Consider the following 15,217-nt stretch of genomic DNA (forward strand, 5'->3'; position numbering starts at 1 on the left):
ATATATATATATATATATATATATACATACATATATATATATATATATATATATATATATATATATATATATATATATATATATATATATATATATATATATATATATATATATAATATATATAAAAAATCTCCTGATGATTGAGGAAACCCTCATGAAACAGGCCTGTAGAGATGAAATAGTCTTGTGATTTTTTCCCACACATATATATATATATATATATATATATATATATATATATATATATATATATATATATATATATATATATATATATATATAAAAGGGCTGCTGCGAATCTTTGGGTGTCCCATGATTTGATTGAATATCGATTCCTGGGGTCACGATTCGATTCAAAATCGATTTTTTTTCAATTCAACACGATTCTCGATTCAAAAACTATTTTTTACCCGATTGAAAAGGATTGTCTATTGATGTAATACATATATTTGATCAGGATCTACCCCAGTCTGCTGACATGCAAGCAGAGTAGTAAAGCTTTTATAATTGTAAAGGACAATGTTTTATCAACTGATTGCAATAATGTACATTTGTTTCAACTATTAAATGAAGCAAAAATATGACTTATTTGATCTTTGTGCAAATATTGGACACAGTGTGTTGTCAAGCTTATGAGATGTGATGCAAGTGTAAGCCACTGTCACACTATTGTTCTTTTTTTATAAATGTCTAATGATAATGTCAATGAGGGATTTTTAATCACTGCTATGTTGAAATTGTAACTAATATTGATACTGTTGTTGATAATATTCATTTTTGTTTCACTACTTTTGTGTGTTTGTGTCTCCTCTCAAATGTTGTGTGTGGTGTTTGTGTCTCCTCTCAATTGTTGTGTGTGGTGTTTGTGTCTCCTCTCAATTGTTGTGTGTGGTGTTTGTGTCTCCTCTCAATTGTTGTGTGTGGTGTTTGTGTCTCCTCTCAATTGTTGTGTGTGGTGTTTGTGTCTCCTCTCAATTGTTGTGTGTGGTGTTTGTGTCTCCTCTCAATTGTTGTGTGTGGTGTTTGTGTCTCCTCTCAATTGTTGTGTGTGGTGTTTGTGTCTCCTCTCAATTGTTGTGTGTGGTGTTTGTGTCTCCTCTCAATTGTTGTGTGTGGTGTTTGTGTCTCCTCTCAATTGTTGTGTGTGTGGTGTTTGTGTCTCCTCTCAATTGTTGTGTGTGGTGTTTGTGTCTCCTCTCAATTGTTGTGTGTGGTGTTTGTGTCTCCTCTCAATTGTTGTGTGTGGTGTTTGTGTCTCCTCTCAATTGTTGTGTGTGGTGTTTGTGTCTCCTCTCAATTGTTGTGTGTGGTGTTTGTGTCTCCTCTCAATTGTTGTGTGTGGTGTTTGTGTCTCCTCTCAATTGTTGTGTTTATTGCACTTCTGAGTGTTGCTGGCTCGGCTTTGCTTTTGCAATTGGATTGCATTGTTATGGTATTGCTGTGTATTGTTTTGTTGGATTGCCTCATTTAAAAAAAAAAAAAAAAAAAAAAAAAAAAAAGGATAAAAAAAAAAAATAAAAAAAATAAAAATAAATGAAAAAAACAAAAATCGATTTAAAAAAAAAAAAGAGAATCGATTCTGAATCGCACAACGTGAGAATCGTGATTCAAATTTGAATCGATTTTTCCCCACACCCCTAATATATATATATATATATATATATATATATATGCCACCATCCTAATCCTGCTGAGTGGTTTATGTTCAAACAAGAAGTTAAAGTGAAGTTTGCGCCCTAACAGGAATTTTACGACTTTTGCCTGCTTCAGATTCTTGCTGATTACGACTTTAGAACCTGGACCTAAGTAATGCAGCACCTGGATCTACCAACTTTACGAGAAGCCGGCTGAATAATTAGTTCTCCCGCAGCAAAACAAGTATTTCAGCTTTGTGAGTGGCTGGCAGCTTTTGAAAACATCAACACTTTTCATTCTGCCAATAGAGAGCAGAGGTGGGAGAGCAGCCAGGAAGTGTACTCAAGTAAGAGTACTGTTACTTTAGAGATGTATTACTCAAGTAAAAGTAAGGAGGAGTCACCCAAATATTTACTGGAGTAAAAGTCAAAAGTATGTTGTGAAAAAAGTACTCAAGTACTGAGTAACTGATGAGTAACCTGCTCCTTTAACGATGACGCCAACAAATAATGCACAAAAACATAAAAATAGCAATGAGCAAATTCAGAGGCAGGAATATCTCTTCAGCAACTAAAACAATAATATATATTCAATAATAATACATTAAAATAAAAAAAAAAGAATGCAAATTGAGCCACAATAACTTAACAGCACCGTAGGCTCAGTAGGTATTGATTGATTGATTGATTGAAACTTGTATTAGTAGATTGCACAGTACAGTACATATTCTATTTTATTAGTAGATTGTACAGTACAGTACATATTCTATTTTATTAGTAGATTGCACAGTACAGTACATATTCTATTTTATTAGTAGATTGCACAGTACAATACATATTCCATTTTATTAGTAGATTGCACAGTACATACATATTCTATTTTATTAGTAGATTGCACAGTACAGTACATATTCTATTTTATTAGTAGATTGCACAGTACAGTACATATTCTATTTTATTAGTAGATTGCACAGTACGCTTGCACAGTACGCAGTAAGCTTGGAGAATAAACCACAAAATACCAACTTCTGCCTGGTGATTGAATATAAACATCAGCTTATGTGCCATAAAAACAATCTGGGAGAGACTAGCAATTTGAATTCCCCATTGGAGGAATGCTGGTCAACGCAACAATGTGTAGTTAGCAGTTCATCGATGGAGCAGTACAAAGCATTCAAAGCTTCTTTGGTGTTAGCACTGGGGGGAATGTACACTACTGTGAAGATCATAGCACTGAATTCCCTGGGTAAATAAAATGGCCTGCATTTTATAGTTAATAGTTCAACATCAGGAGAGCAGTGATGTGATACTATCTTCCCATTATTGCACCAGTGATTATTGACGTATATGCAAACACCACCGCCTCGGGATTTACCAGTGAGAGTGCTGCTCCTGTCCGACCAGAACATAGTTAGCCCCTCGATGCTAACTGCCTCGTCCGGAACGGATGGTTTCAACCACGTTTCTGTTAGAAATATGGCGCAGCAGTCTCTCATCTCGCGTCTTGCATTTAAATCCAGCTTCAGGTAGTCCAGTTTCTCCAGAGATTGGACGTTTGAAAGCAGAATGGAAGGAAGCGGCGTTCTGTGGGGATTAGCCTTTAGCTTTGTTGTTAGCCCCGCTCGGCATCCCCGCTTCTGCTTCCGATCACACCGCTTACGTGTCTTCCGTTGACGGTCCCCGCTGCTACTTGACTCCGCTGCGTCAAAGGCCGCTGGATGTAGCCGGCGAAGTATTCCCATGCTAGCGAGGAGGTCCAACGTACACGCATCTTTCAGTTCAAAACGGCCCGATCTATCCACATCTAGAATTGTCTGGCGGTCGTATGTGACCACGGAGTGTCCACGCTGGAAGCCAGCCATGACATTTAAAGAATTGTCCGGTATTTTTGCCAAACTGTTCTATACTACCATGAGCGTCTGCAAGCCGCAGCCCGTCAGGGCGCCGCCATCTTGACTTAGCTGATTAGTTTCTTTCTGTTATTAATATTTCTGGTTCCTACATTATATATCAATATAGATCAATACAGTCTGCTGGGATACAGTCCGTAAGCACACATGATTGTATTTTTTTATGACAAAAAAAATAAATGAATAAAAATAAAAATACCCTACCATTAACTTTATAATTTGATGTCAGCAACACGTGACAAAGAAGTTGTGAAAGGTGGCAATAAATACTGATAAAGTTGAGGAATGCTCATCAAAGACTTATTTGGAACATCCCACAGGTGTGCAGGCTAATTGGGAACAGGTGGGTGCCATGATTGGCTATAAAAACAGCTTCCCAAAAAATGCTCAGTCTTTCACAAGAAAGGATGGGGCGAGGTACACCACTTTGTCCACAACTGCGTGAGCAAATAGTCAAACAGTTTAAGAACAACCTTTCTCAAAGTGCAATTGCAAGAAATGTAGTGATTTCAACATCTACGCTCCGTAATATCATCAAAAGGTTCAGAGAATGTGGAGAAATCACTGCACGTAAGCAGCATGGCCGGAAACCAACATTGAATGAGCGTGACCTTCCATCCCTCAGACGGCACTGTATCAAAAGCCGACATCAATCTCTAAAGGATATCACCACATGGGCTCAGGAACACTTCAGAAACCCACTGTCACTAAATACAGTTGGTCGCTACATCTGTAAGTGCAAGTTAAAGCTCTACTATGCAAAGCGAAAGCCATTTATCAACAACACCCAGAAACGCCGCCGGCTTCTCTGGGCCCGAGATCATCTAAGATGGACTCATGCAAAGTGGAAAAGTGTTCTGTGGTCCGACGAGTCCACATTTCAATTTGTTTTTGGAAATATTCCACATTGTGTCATCCGGACCAAAGGGGAAGCGAACCATCCAGACTGTTATCCACGCAAAGTGTAAAAGGCAGCATGTGTGATGGTATGGGGGTGTATTAGTGTGTGATGGTATGGGGGTGTATTAGTGGCCAAGACATGTTCTAGGGTGAAAGTGTAAAAGGCAGCATGTGTGATGGTATGGGGGTGTATTAGTGGCCAATACATGGGTAACTTACACATCTGTGAAGGCACCATTAATGCTGAAAGGTACATACAGCTTTTGGAACAACATATGCTGCCATCTAAGCGCCGTCTTTTTCATGGACGCCCCTGCTTATTTCAGCAAGACAATGCCAAGCCACATTCAGCATGTGTTACAACAGCGTAGCTTCGTAAAAAAAGAGTGCGGGTACTTTCCTGGCCCACCTGCAGTCCAGACCTGTCTCCCATGGAAAATGTGTGGCGCATTATGAAGCCTAAAATAGGACAGCGGAGACCCCCGGACTGTTGAACCACTGAAGCTCTACATCAAACAAGAATGGGAAAGAATTCCACTTTCAAAGCTTCAACAATTAGTTTCCTCACTTCCCAATTGTTTATTGAGTGTTGTTAAAAGGAAAGGCCATGTAACACAGTGGTGAACATGTCCCTTCACAACTACTTTGGCACGTGTTGCAGCCATGAAATTATAAGTTAATTATTATTTGCAAAAAAAAAAAAAAGTTTATGAGTTTGAACATGAAATATGTTGTCTTTGTAGCATATTCAACTGAATATGGCTTGAAAAGGATTTGCAAATCATTGTATTCTGTTTATATTTACATCTAACACCATTTCACAACTCATATGGAAACGGGGTTTGTACAATATATGTGTGTGTGTGTGTGTGTGTGTGTGTGTGTGTGTGTGTGTGTACAGGTGGGCCGGTAATACAGGAAGTGTTTTTTCTAACATGTGTCACAAAGACAGGAATACCAATGAGTCGTGGTTTGAGACGCCGGAACAAATTCCAAACTTACCACACCGTCTTTTATTTATTTATTTATTTATTTAAGGCTTTTAAAAAAAAGAAGACAAAAACCTTCTCCTGGCGTACAAAAACACAACATAGCCCTCAAACACAACCCAACACGCATCAAGGAGCTTTTTTTCTTGTTGTTTTTAGCTTGTTTTTTTAAGCTTGATGAACTTTTTCCACACTGGACCTGAGAATAAGGATGGGTACCTTTTACGCACATTTGCTACTTTTGTGTGCGCTAGTAAATATAAATGTGTTTCTTTCTGGTCCAAACAATATTTCATCTTGTTATTATCTCTTCTTTTCTCACACTTTTCAGTCTTATTTGCAAGTATGAGTTCATTTCCGTGTGTCCTCGGTGTGTTGCCGTAGTCCAGTCTTTTGTGGAGTCCCACAAAGTCTTTGTACTGTTAGTATTGTACTTACTACACAGCGGCTGGTAGAGTTGAACCTTTTTCTTTTAGTTGTACGCTGCAAAAAGAGCTGACCAAAAATAAGATAAAAAGACTACATTTGTTGGAAAAAAACAAAAATGGTGAAATGCTCTCTTCATATCTTCTTTAGGTCTCTTCATGCTTACTGACTGACTGACTTACTTACTGACTTACTTACTTACTTACTTACTGACTTACTTACTTACTTACTTACTAGCCCTTCTGGGGCTGTCAGATCTCTTCATGCAGCGAGTTGATTTCATTTGTGTATCTACAAATTGCGGGACTTTTAACCTAGAAAAAGGTATTTTATTCTGAAAAGAAGCGTTGTTTGACTTGCCATTCTTAAATGAAGCATTCCTGGTGTGTTAGGGACGGGATTCATATGGCCCCATTCCTGGGTGGATCTCGCGTGAGAGGAGGAGTGCGGGTTGGTCAGTTTACAATACAGTCTGCTGAAAATGATGGAAAGCGCCACTCTACATAGCAACTGACACTGTGGTCAAAGTTGGAATTGACACAAAACACATTTGAAGATATCCAACACTCTACTGCCGTGTGCCGTCACGTTTCATGTGTCAGGTAAACCGTGACAAATTGGGTCATAGGAATCTTTAAACCAGATTTTCCATGTGGCGGAACACAAACATATCCTATTTGAATCGTTATTTTCTTAATTGGACACATTTTTCAACAAAAATAGACAAGATCAAATTATTTATGCTAAAATTAAGATTATGATGTAAAGTCCATGACTAGAACAAGTAAATAGCTTTTAAAACTGAGGAAATTTCTAGAAATAAGATTTTAAGTGGCAAATAATTTACAGTGTAGTTTTTAAAGCCACATTTGGAGGTCTTGCAATCGCCATGTTAAATCGCTAATGCTAATCAGTAGCATGTATATGGCATATCCAAAGTAAATTAGCAACAAGTTCATACTTTTGAGCGCTTTCTCTCAGGTATTCTTGCTTTGTCGGCATGGAAAGTTGTAACATTACCCAGAGGCAGTCCGTGACGAAAAGCCAAGTGAAACCGGACAGGAAGTTGCGTGTGACAAAGGTATCAAATATGGTACCGTTTGATTTCACGTGATTCGGTACCCGGTGGTGGCGACGAGCTTCGGTCGGTACTTTAAAAAAGTACCAAATTTGGTGCCCATCCCTATCTGAGATGTGTTGTCTTAGTTTTTTTTATTGCAGTTGTGTAACAAAGTGCGTTACATCCTGTTTAATGCTACAGTTAAGAGAAAGTACACCACATGGGTCAACAATCCAGTGAATGAGTCCTTGGTTGGTTGCAAACATGAATTCTTCTTAGAAATATATTTTGGACAGTTTCAAGTTCCAACCTTGTCCGAAGACCCTTTTTTGCACCCGGTGCACAAAGCAAGGTCCACGAAGGTGTACTTGGACAGGTTTGGCGTAGAAAAACTGGACAAGCTCCAAAATGTTGTTGCAATTCTCCCCAGAAAGGCGAACATTAGACAAGAACTGTATTTCCATCCAGTTGCAGATTGTGTAGATGTCGTTGTAATTCTTGCTGATCCTGAAATCCTTTTGCCAAATTGTTAAAAAAGTAGGAAAAAAAGCAAAGATTAGATGCTGATTAATGATCGGCATCTAGAATGTTCCTTGGCTAAGAGCCCATATATGCGAGTGGAGCTGACAATGGAACCTTCTTGAATTCAGCCAAGCAAACACAGCAGGCGGGCTCACAGGGAGCTTCATTCCACAGAAGACAATCCAGGTGGCCTTCCATGGGTGTGTTGACTGTGTTCAAGCACCAATCGAATACATCAAGTGGGAGTACGAGTACTTAACCACATGTAGCGTCACTTGGAGGCAAACTGCTGCACAACGCCCGCCACCGAAAAAAATTGCACAGCAAGAACATACTTGAACTACCTTGACAAAAGTTTGCATTGCTTTAAAAAGTCCATTTGTCGGGTCACAGTTCAGTGAGTTTCTCCTCCTGCACCACCACCTTGCGGTAGGTCGGGACTCGGCTCACTGTGGTGCTGGACTTAGTTGTCATGCTGCTCTGGGGTTGGACTTGTACGCCAGCGGACCCTCCTTGCAGTAGGTAACCACCTTGGCCTTGGCCTTGCATGCTAGCCAACCCTCCTGGCAGTAGGATGCCACCTTGGGGTTGGCCTTGTACGCCAGCGGACCCTCCTTGCAGTAGGTAACCACCTTGGCCTTGGCCTTGCATGCTAGCCAACCCTCCTGGCAGTAGGATGCCACCTTGGGTTTGGCCTTGTACACTAGCCAACCCTCCTGGCAGTAGGATGCCACCTTGGTGTTGACCTTGTACACTAGCCAACCCTCCTGGCAGTAGGATGCCACCTTGTTTGAGGGAGGTTTGGCTTGACCTCACTTTCCCTTTCCCTACTGGGGCTTTGCCTTCTATCACGACTTGGGAGCTTGCTAGTCCTCCAGTGTTGATCAGATTTGCTCCGCTGGTATGGATCCCACTTTTGTCTACCAGTACCACACTGGGGGCTCTAGCTTTTCCGCTGGTTACCATTGTTTGTCCCTGAAGTATCATGCCTGGTGCAGAGGCTGCCTGGGTGCCAGTAACCATCACCATGCCAGGCCCATGAGCCTTTCTACTAGAGACCACCTTCCCTCCTTGGACCACCATGCCTTGTGCAGGTGCTGCTTGGGTGCCAGTAACCAGCACCATGCCGGGGCCCTGGGCTTGTCCACCAGACACTAGCATGCCTTGTGTGGGTGCCGCTAGCATCATGCCCTGCATGTTAGTAACTGGTGCCTCAGTCAGCACCATGGTGTTCTGAACTTGCGGCTGGACCATGTACTGCATGGGCTGCAGCACAGGGGCAGTGGTGGTGTAGTAGACAGGCGACTGCGGTTGGAGCAGGAACATCTGGCCTTGATTTTGTACCCCTTCCACCACTGTGGTTGTTGTGTTGCTCTTCAGTACCTGAGAGCGATCCGTCTCTTTGATCACAGTATGTTCTACTTTAGGGACAACTGGTGGCAGCTTGGGAGGTTCTGGTCGGGGTTCGGGCACAACCGGGACGACAACTTCTTGTTGGATTTTCTTGCCACCGCACACCTCTGCCAGGGTCTTGAACTTTGGCCCAAGATCATCGAGGAACTGCAAGTCGTTGTCAGATTCAAGGAGGCTGCAGCAGCCCACTGAGCCAGCGGCGGAGCCTTGACCCTCAAAGTCATATGCCAAGAGAGCATCTTTCACGGCAAGATCTCCTCCACTGTTCATCTTCTGTTGAAAGAAGACAAAAACATGTTTTGATTTGGTTGTAAAATGTTCCCCCAAAATGTTAGAATCTGTGTTTGTAAATCCAAATCATTAGGACATTTAAAAAGGCAGAGGTATGTTCACACCTGTGCATAGTACTCTCTGAGGATGTGATGTGGTAGGGCTATGTCGTCATAGCTTTCTCCTGCCGTTCTCATTTCAAACCCACTGCCTCGTATGTTTCTCATTCCCACTGTTGACTCTCTTAGGTCACTCATGTTGTTCCTTGGAAACATGTTCATCTGGACTGGTTCATTTATCATGGAGATGTCACCTGCGTCCACTTGTGTCGGCATGTTCATTAGTGGCACTTCCTGCAAGAAAGTTCATACCAAACATGATATTTATTTTGCATATGTAAAAAAACAAAGTAGCACAGTCTAACAAAGATGGTTCCACTACAAACCGTGTTCTCTCCTTGGCCCTCGGTGCGGTAATTAATGAGGTGTGATTTGGTGTCAAAAGGCATATCGGCAAAGGCTCCCGGCATAGCTGCAGCGCTACCACATTGGCAGAAGAGCAGCAGTAGAGGGATAACTGTGGAAACAAAATGTTTATTTTAATATGAACCAATCAGGTTTGACCCTCAGCATCCGTTAGACTATAAACCCCAATGATCTCGACAGTAGTTGGACACACTCACGTAGTAGAAGAAGCAGGCCAAGCAATAGAAGTCCGATGCCTGCAGGTCCTAACTCTGTTTTTTTGTCTGGCTGGCCCTGGGCGCCTCGTCTTCCACAAATCACTCCGTCCTCGCAGGTACACGCTTGGACAGTCACCTTCTGCGGTTCCGGGCATGCTACCCCCTGCTCGTCCTTTACCAGCAATTCCACCTGCTGTAAACCAGGCCACAGGGGCTCCTGGGTCCTGAGGATGGCAGTAGTATCTGCACACAGCAACACACACAATTACATTCATTGGTCGGGTCCAGATTTACACTAAATGGTCCAAACTAGACCGTGTGTTCTCTTCAGTCTCCTCACCATTTAGACGCTCCACCAGCCATTTTCCTTCTGTGCCCTCTGGGATGATTTCAAAAGTGAAAGGAGCTCCGTTTGGGAAGTCGTCCTCGTCAACAGCGGTGACAAAAACAGCATCGTTTGGAAGGCACAGAGTCTCGATGGTACTGGTCAGGGTGGGACAGTGGTCATTAAAATCTTCTACCTGGATGGCCACAGTGCCAGTGGCGGTGCTCGAGGGCATGTCTGTTTATGGAAACACACCAAGAATATTCAGCTTTTCTTCCATTTCTTATGAAAACACACACCCTGTTCTTCCATGACATGAGGGTCTGAAGAAGACTGTGTTCATAGAGTAGTGTACCTTCCGAAATGCAGAGTACTTTGGCGTAGTACGTCCCATTAACCAGGTACATAGACTCTCTGTCAGGCATCTTATTCATTTTGATCTCAGCAGTGTCTGGGTCAATGGTGAGCCAGTTGTCAGGGTCAGAACCTTTAACATATCTATACCAGAATGCAAACAATCAGTCGGATGGTGCGTTGGTGTCTGGACACACAGTCTATGTCTAGCCACTCACCTGACTTTCTCAGCTGGTTTCCCAGTGTCTTGGTCTATTGCTTGGTAACGGGCAATAATGTCCCTAATGTTGGTGGAGCCTCCTTCTGACATGGAAATCACTTTGACTTTGGGATCAAAATGTGGTCCTTCACGCTGATTCTTTACGTTGATTTTGACGGGATAGGTCTTATGTGTCGAGCTTTGCCATGATGTTGATGACCAGGATGACGATGAAGATGATCCGCCGCCGCCGCCACCTCCGCCGCCGCCTCCGCCACCGCCTCCGCCACCGCCTCCGCCGCCGCCTCCGCCGCCGCCTCCGCCGCCGCCTCCTCCGCCGCCTCCTCCTCCACCCGCTCCTCCACCGAAACTAATGATACTTTCACTGTAGGGTCCAGCCTTGTTCCTTACAGCGACCCCTAGATCCAGGTTTTTCACATTTTCATAGTCCACTGCCTGTAGAAAAGTACAGACAAAATTTGGTGAATTGGATTTGTGTGGATTGACTAGGTCTCTACACCATTTTGAGACATTTTCAACATTCGCAGGCTTCAACTGTGAAGATGATTGTGACTCCAATGTTGACCTGTACAATTAAATGGACACTACCACACGCCCTGGATCCCTGTTGAGGTTCAACCTACGTTTCAATCAGAGCAAAAATGTATCTTTAAGGGTAAGGATAGATTCTTGAAGACGTGGGAATATTCAAAAGTTTTTGTTTAATAGCGTGTAGGGTCATGAAAAGTACTGGTACTTCAACACCAAGTCATTACCAACATGCAAAAAATACATCGAGACCTGCATTTTCAGTATCGTCAGTACCCAATGCTGTACGACATCTTTTCCTCGACAAGCCATGTCAAAAGTCATTAAACATTTTTTTTAGAAATAAAGACAAAAATAAAACTGCAAAAACGGAAACATTTTGCAAAAATGTTTAACATAATTAAAGAAGGCTGAAACGTTGATGCCATTAGTGAATAAAAGCACAAATATTAGTTTTTAAACATTTTTCTAGCCTTTGTATTAGCATATTTCATTACAAATGACAAGATGATGTCATGCTATCACCATATTGAAAGAATATTAACAACAATATTATTTGTTTTGTACACTTGAAGGCTCCACGCCACGGCTTTTCTTATCAGAATGCAAAATAGCCGACTATTGTTTTTTATCAGCATATTTATAAGCACAGTATATTTTATTTTGATATACTGACAGGCTACAGGCCGATACCCAGCAGGCACAAGACATTGATACAGCATTGATTATACGTACATGTCCTTTAAAACTGACTTTGAAACAATGTTGCAATAGAGTTGTATTTGTACATTGAGACAACGCTGAAGTCTAATGTTGGATCCACGTTTTTGGTTGGGAAATGACCAAATTTCAATCGTCAAATCAACGCCGGAACCCAACATTGATTAAACGTTGTCAAAAAGCATGTTGGTTCAACGTTGTATTTACGTTGTAGAATATTGGTTGGGAAATGACCACATTTCAATGTCAAATCAACGCCAGAACCCAACATTGATTAGACGTTGTCAAAAAGCAATTTGTTCCATCGTTAGGTTTGACCTAATTCAACAAGTTCTCAGCGGTGTGCCTGCTGGGTACTGCAAGTGGAATTCTGTGCAAAACAATGTTGAAGCACAGTGATCCTAAATACTTGACACTTTGAAACAGTTGTCAATAAAATAGTGAATTATATGGTACATGGGTTCAGTTTTTTCAATGGTTATCATGGCATCAGTATGGAGAATCCTTGAAAATCTTAGGTCTCCGTGTCGACTTCTGACATTTTGGTATGGTGAAAACCCTCGTAGTGAGTGGAGGAGGCATCACTTACAGTTTAAAAAATGGTGCTTGAGATCACTTCTAGCTAACCAACAGCAGGGGGCACCCATGCTTCACATTTCACTTGCTGTGGAAGCCTCGCTTGGAACTGTTAAATTCTTACAAGTCCCTGGTAGTCACAGTCGCCTTGTGTTTCCGTGCAGTGAAGAGGAGCCAGGTAGTAAGACCATGAATGATTCATTTCCTTATTTGCTAGTACCTTATCAAGCATGAGGATGCCTGTGTTGGTCTTTGGGTCTGATACGATGCTGAAGTAGCCGGCCTCGTTGCCCTTGGTGATGGCAAACTCGGATTCCCAGTTTTCCGTGCCCTCCAAGTCCAAGTCTTGTGCGTTGAATCGCATCACCTCCACACCGTAGGTGTTCTCCTCAATGTTGCCCTCATACTGAGCAGAAACCCACCGCCTGATTTTAGAACAGGCTTTGACAAGTTTCAGTCAGTGTCAGGGTGGAGTTTGTACATACCACCTCCTTTTCCAGGGTCGGAACGTTGTCGTTCACGTCGTTGATTTTAACGACGACAGTACTTGTGGCACTGTTCCCGCCTGCCGCGCCGTTTAGGTCCTGACCTTTCACCGTCAGCGTGTACGAATCTACAGCCTGAAATGTACAACAATGTCATTTGTCAGTGACTACAGAAGGAGAACGTTTGGTCTTCATAGTGCTTTTGTACGAATGGTATGCAGTACTTCTCTGTCCAAGCCCTCCTGATTGACGAAGATGATTCCATCACTCCCTATGCCGAACATGTTTCCGGACCCTGCTGGGATCTGATTCACAATGCTATAGAAGATCTGAGAGTTTGGATTCCTTGGTTCATCAGCATCGGTCGCTGTGATTTGCATGACCGAGGTCCCTGAAAGACACGTGCGTCAAAAGCGATGCTTTGGACCGAAAGGGGTCTGGTCCTCACCTATAGGGCTGAGTTCGTTCACCGCCCCAGGCGAGCTGGCGGAGAACACTGGGGGATTGTCGTTCTCGTCAACGACCTTGAAGCGTATGCCAATATTTTTTTCCGCCAATTTTCCGTCATTGTACGTGGCGACGCCTGACAGCTGAAACCACAACCAACAAACGTTGTCCTCAGTCTGCACGATGTCAGGAAATTCACTCCTCAACTTACATTGTAGCTGCTGATCATCTCCCTGTCCAGCACTTTGGTCACCCGGATTAATCCGGTCCTACGGTCCACCACAAACACGTCGAAGGGAGACTTGTTGGCACCGATCCCTTCCAGGGAGTATTGCAGGTTACCTTTGCCATCATCGAAGTCGGAATGGATCTGAAACACATTTTAGTCCAGCATCAGGATGAGATTTGGACATGACTATTTTCTTGTGTTTGACCACAGGGGGGAGCCACAGCAAACAACCCAGCACTGTGGCCATAAGTAACAGACCCTGGAACTATTTGACCACAGGGGGAGCCACAGCAAACAACCCAGCACTGTGGCCATAAGTAACAGACCCTGGAACTATTTGACCACAGGGGGGAGCCACAGCAAACAACCCAGCACTGTGGCCATAAGTAACAGACCCTGGAACTATTTGACCACAGGGGAGAGCCACAGCAAACAACCCAGCACTGTGGCCATAAGTAACAGACCCTGGAACTATTTGACCACAGGGGGGAGCCACAGCAAACAACCCAGCACTGTGGCCATAAGTAACAGACCCTGAAACTATTTGACCACAGGGGGGAGCCACAGCAAACAACCCAGCACTGTGGCCATAAGTAACAGACCCTGAAACTATTTGACCACAGGGGGGAGCCACAGCAAACAACCCAGCACTGTGGCCATAAGTAACAGACCCTGGAACTATTTGACCACAGGGGGGAGCCACAGCAAACAACCCAGCACTGTGGCCATAAGTAACAGACCTTGGAACTGTTTGACCACAGGGGGGAGCCACAGCAAACAACCCAGCACCGAGGCCATAAGTAACAGACCCTGAAACTATTTGACCACAGGGGGGAGCCACAGCAAACAACCCAGCACTGTGGCCATAAGTAACAGACCCTGGAACTAAATGTTTCTTACTCACCTTGGCCACCGATATGTCCCGAGTGTAGTCCTTATTTTCCGTCAGTGGTTTTGGCGGCGGCACCCAGTGCCTTTTATGTCTCGACAGAGCGCCGTCCCTGCCAGCTTCCACGCTTTGGAGCTGCAAAATACTTCATGTTTAACTTTCAAAACGAGATATCAGCAGTAAAATAACAAGTTGGGGTAATAACGACTGGAATCTAGAATCTCTGATACAAGCTACATGTTTACTTGTGTGTGATATCATGTGTGATACAAGCAGTCCTGCAGCGTGACTACTTGTGTGTGATATCATGTGAGATACAAGCAGCACTGCAGTATGTTTACTTGTGTGTGATATCATGTGAGATACAAGCAGCACTGCAGTATGTTTACTTGTGTGTGATATCATGTGCGATACAAGCAGTGCTGCAGCGTGTTCACTTATGCGTTGTCATGTGCGATACAAGCAGCCCTACAGCGTGTTTACTTGTGTGTGATATCATGTGCGATACAAGCAGCCCTACAGCGTGTTTACTTGTGTGTGATATCATGTGAGATACAAACAGTCCTGCAGCGTGTTTACTTGTATGTGATATCATGTGTGATACAAGCAGTCCTACAGCGTGTTTACTTGTGTGTGAT

The 15,217-nt window shown here is 43.0% G+C and overlaps 1 protein-coding gene across 1 annotated transcript in view; it reads right to left on the minus strand.

Annotated features, from left to right (window-relative positions):
• Positions 1 to 5,456: 5,456 nt before the first annotated feature.
• The window catches only part of LOC133644159 (desmoglein-2.1-like), a 28,893-nt gene continuing 19,132 nt past the window's right edge, over positions 5,457 to 15,217 (minus strand). The window contains exons 2-14 of the mRNA XM_062038498.1: positions 14,595 to 14,714; positions 13,673 to 13,831; positions 13,463 to 13,604; positions 13,239 to 13,405; positions 13,015 to 13,149; positions 12,750 to 12,935; positions 10,704 to 11,140; positions 10,487 to 10,629; positions 10,147 to 10,368; positions 9,807 to 10,049; positions 9,570 to 9,700; positions 9,250 to 9,477; positions 5,457 to 9,127 (exon numbers count right to left, since the gene is read on the minus strand). Of these exons, the coding sequence (XP_061894482.1) occupies positions 7,829 to 9,127; positions 9,250 to 9,477; positions 9,570 to 9,700; positions 9,807 to 10,049; positions 10,147 to 10,368; positions 10,487 to 10,629; positions 10,704 to 11,140; positions 12,750 to 12,935; positions 13,015 to 13,149; positions 13,239 to 13,405; positions 13,463 to 13,604; positions 13,673 to 13,831; positions 14,595 to 14,714 (3,612 nt within the window). The 3' untranslated portion in view covers positions 5,457 to 7,828. The remainder of the gene's footprint in view (positions 9,128 to 9,249; positions 9,478 to 9,569; positions 9,701 to 9,806; positions 10,050 to 10,146; positions 10,369 to 10,486; positions 10,630 to 10,703; positions 11,141 to 12,749; positions 12,936 to 13,014; positions 13,150 to 13,238; positions 13,406 to 13,462; positions 13,605 to 13,672; positions 13,832 to 14,594; positions 14,715 to 15,217) is intronic.

Source organism: Entelurus aequoreus, linkage group LG27, assembly GCF_033978785.1.
Source record: "Entelurus aequoreus isolate RoL-2023_Sb linkage group LG27, RoL_Eaeq_v1.1, whole genome shotgun sequence".
Lineage (NCBI taxonomy): Eukaryota > Metazoa > Chordata > Actinopteri > Syngnathiformes > Syngnathidae > Entelurus > Entelurus aequoreus.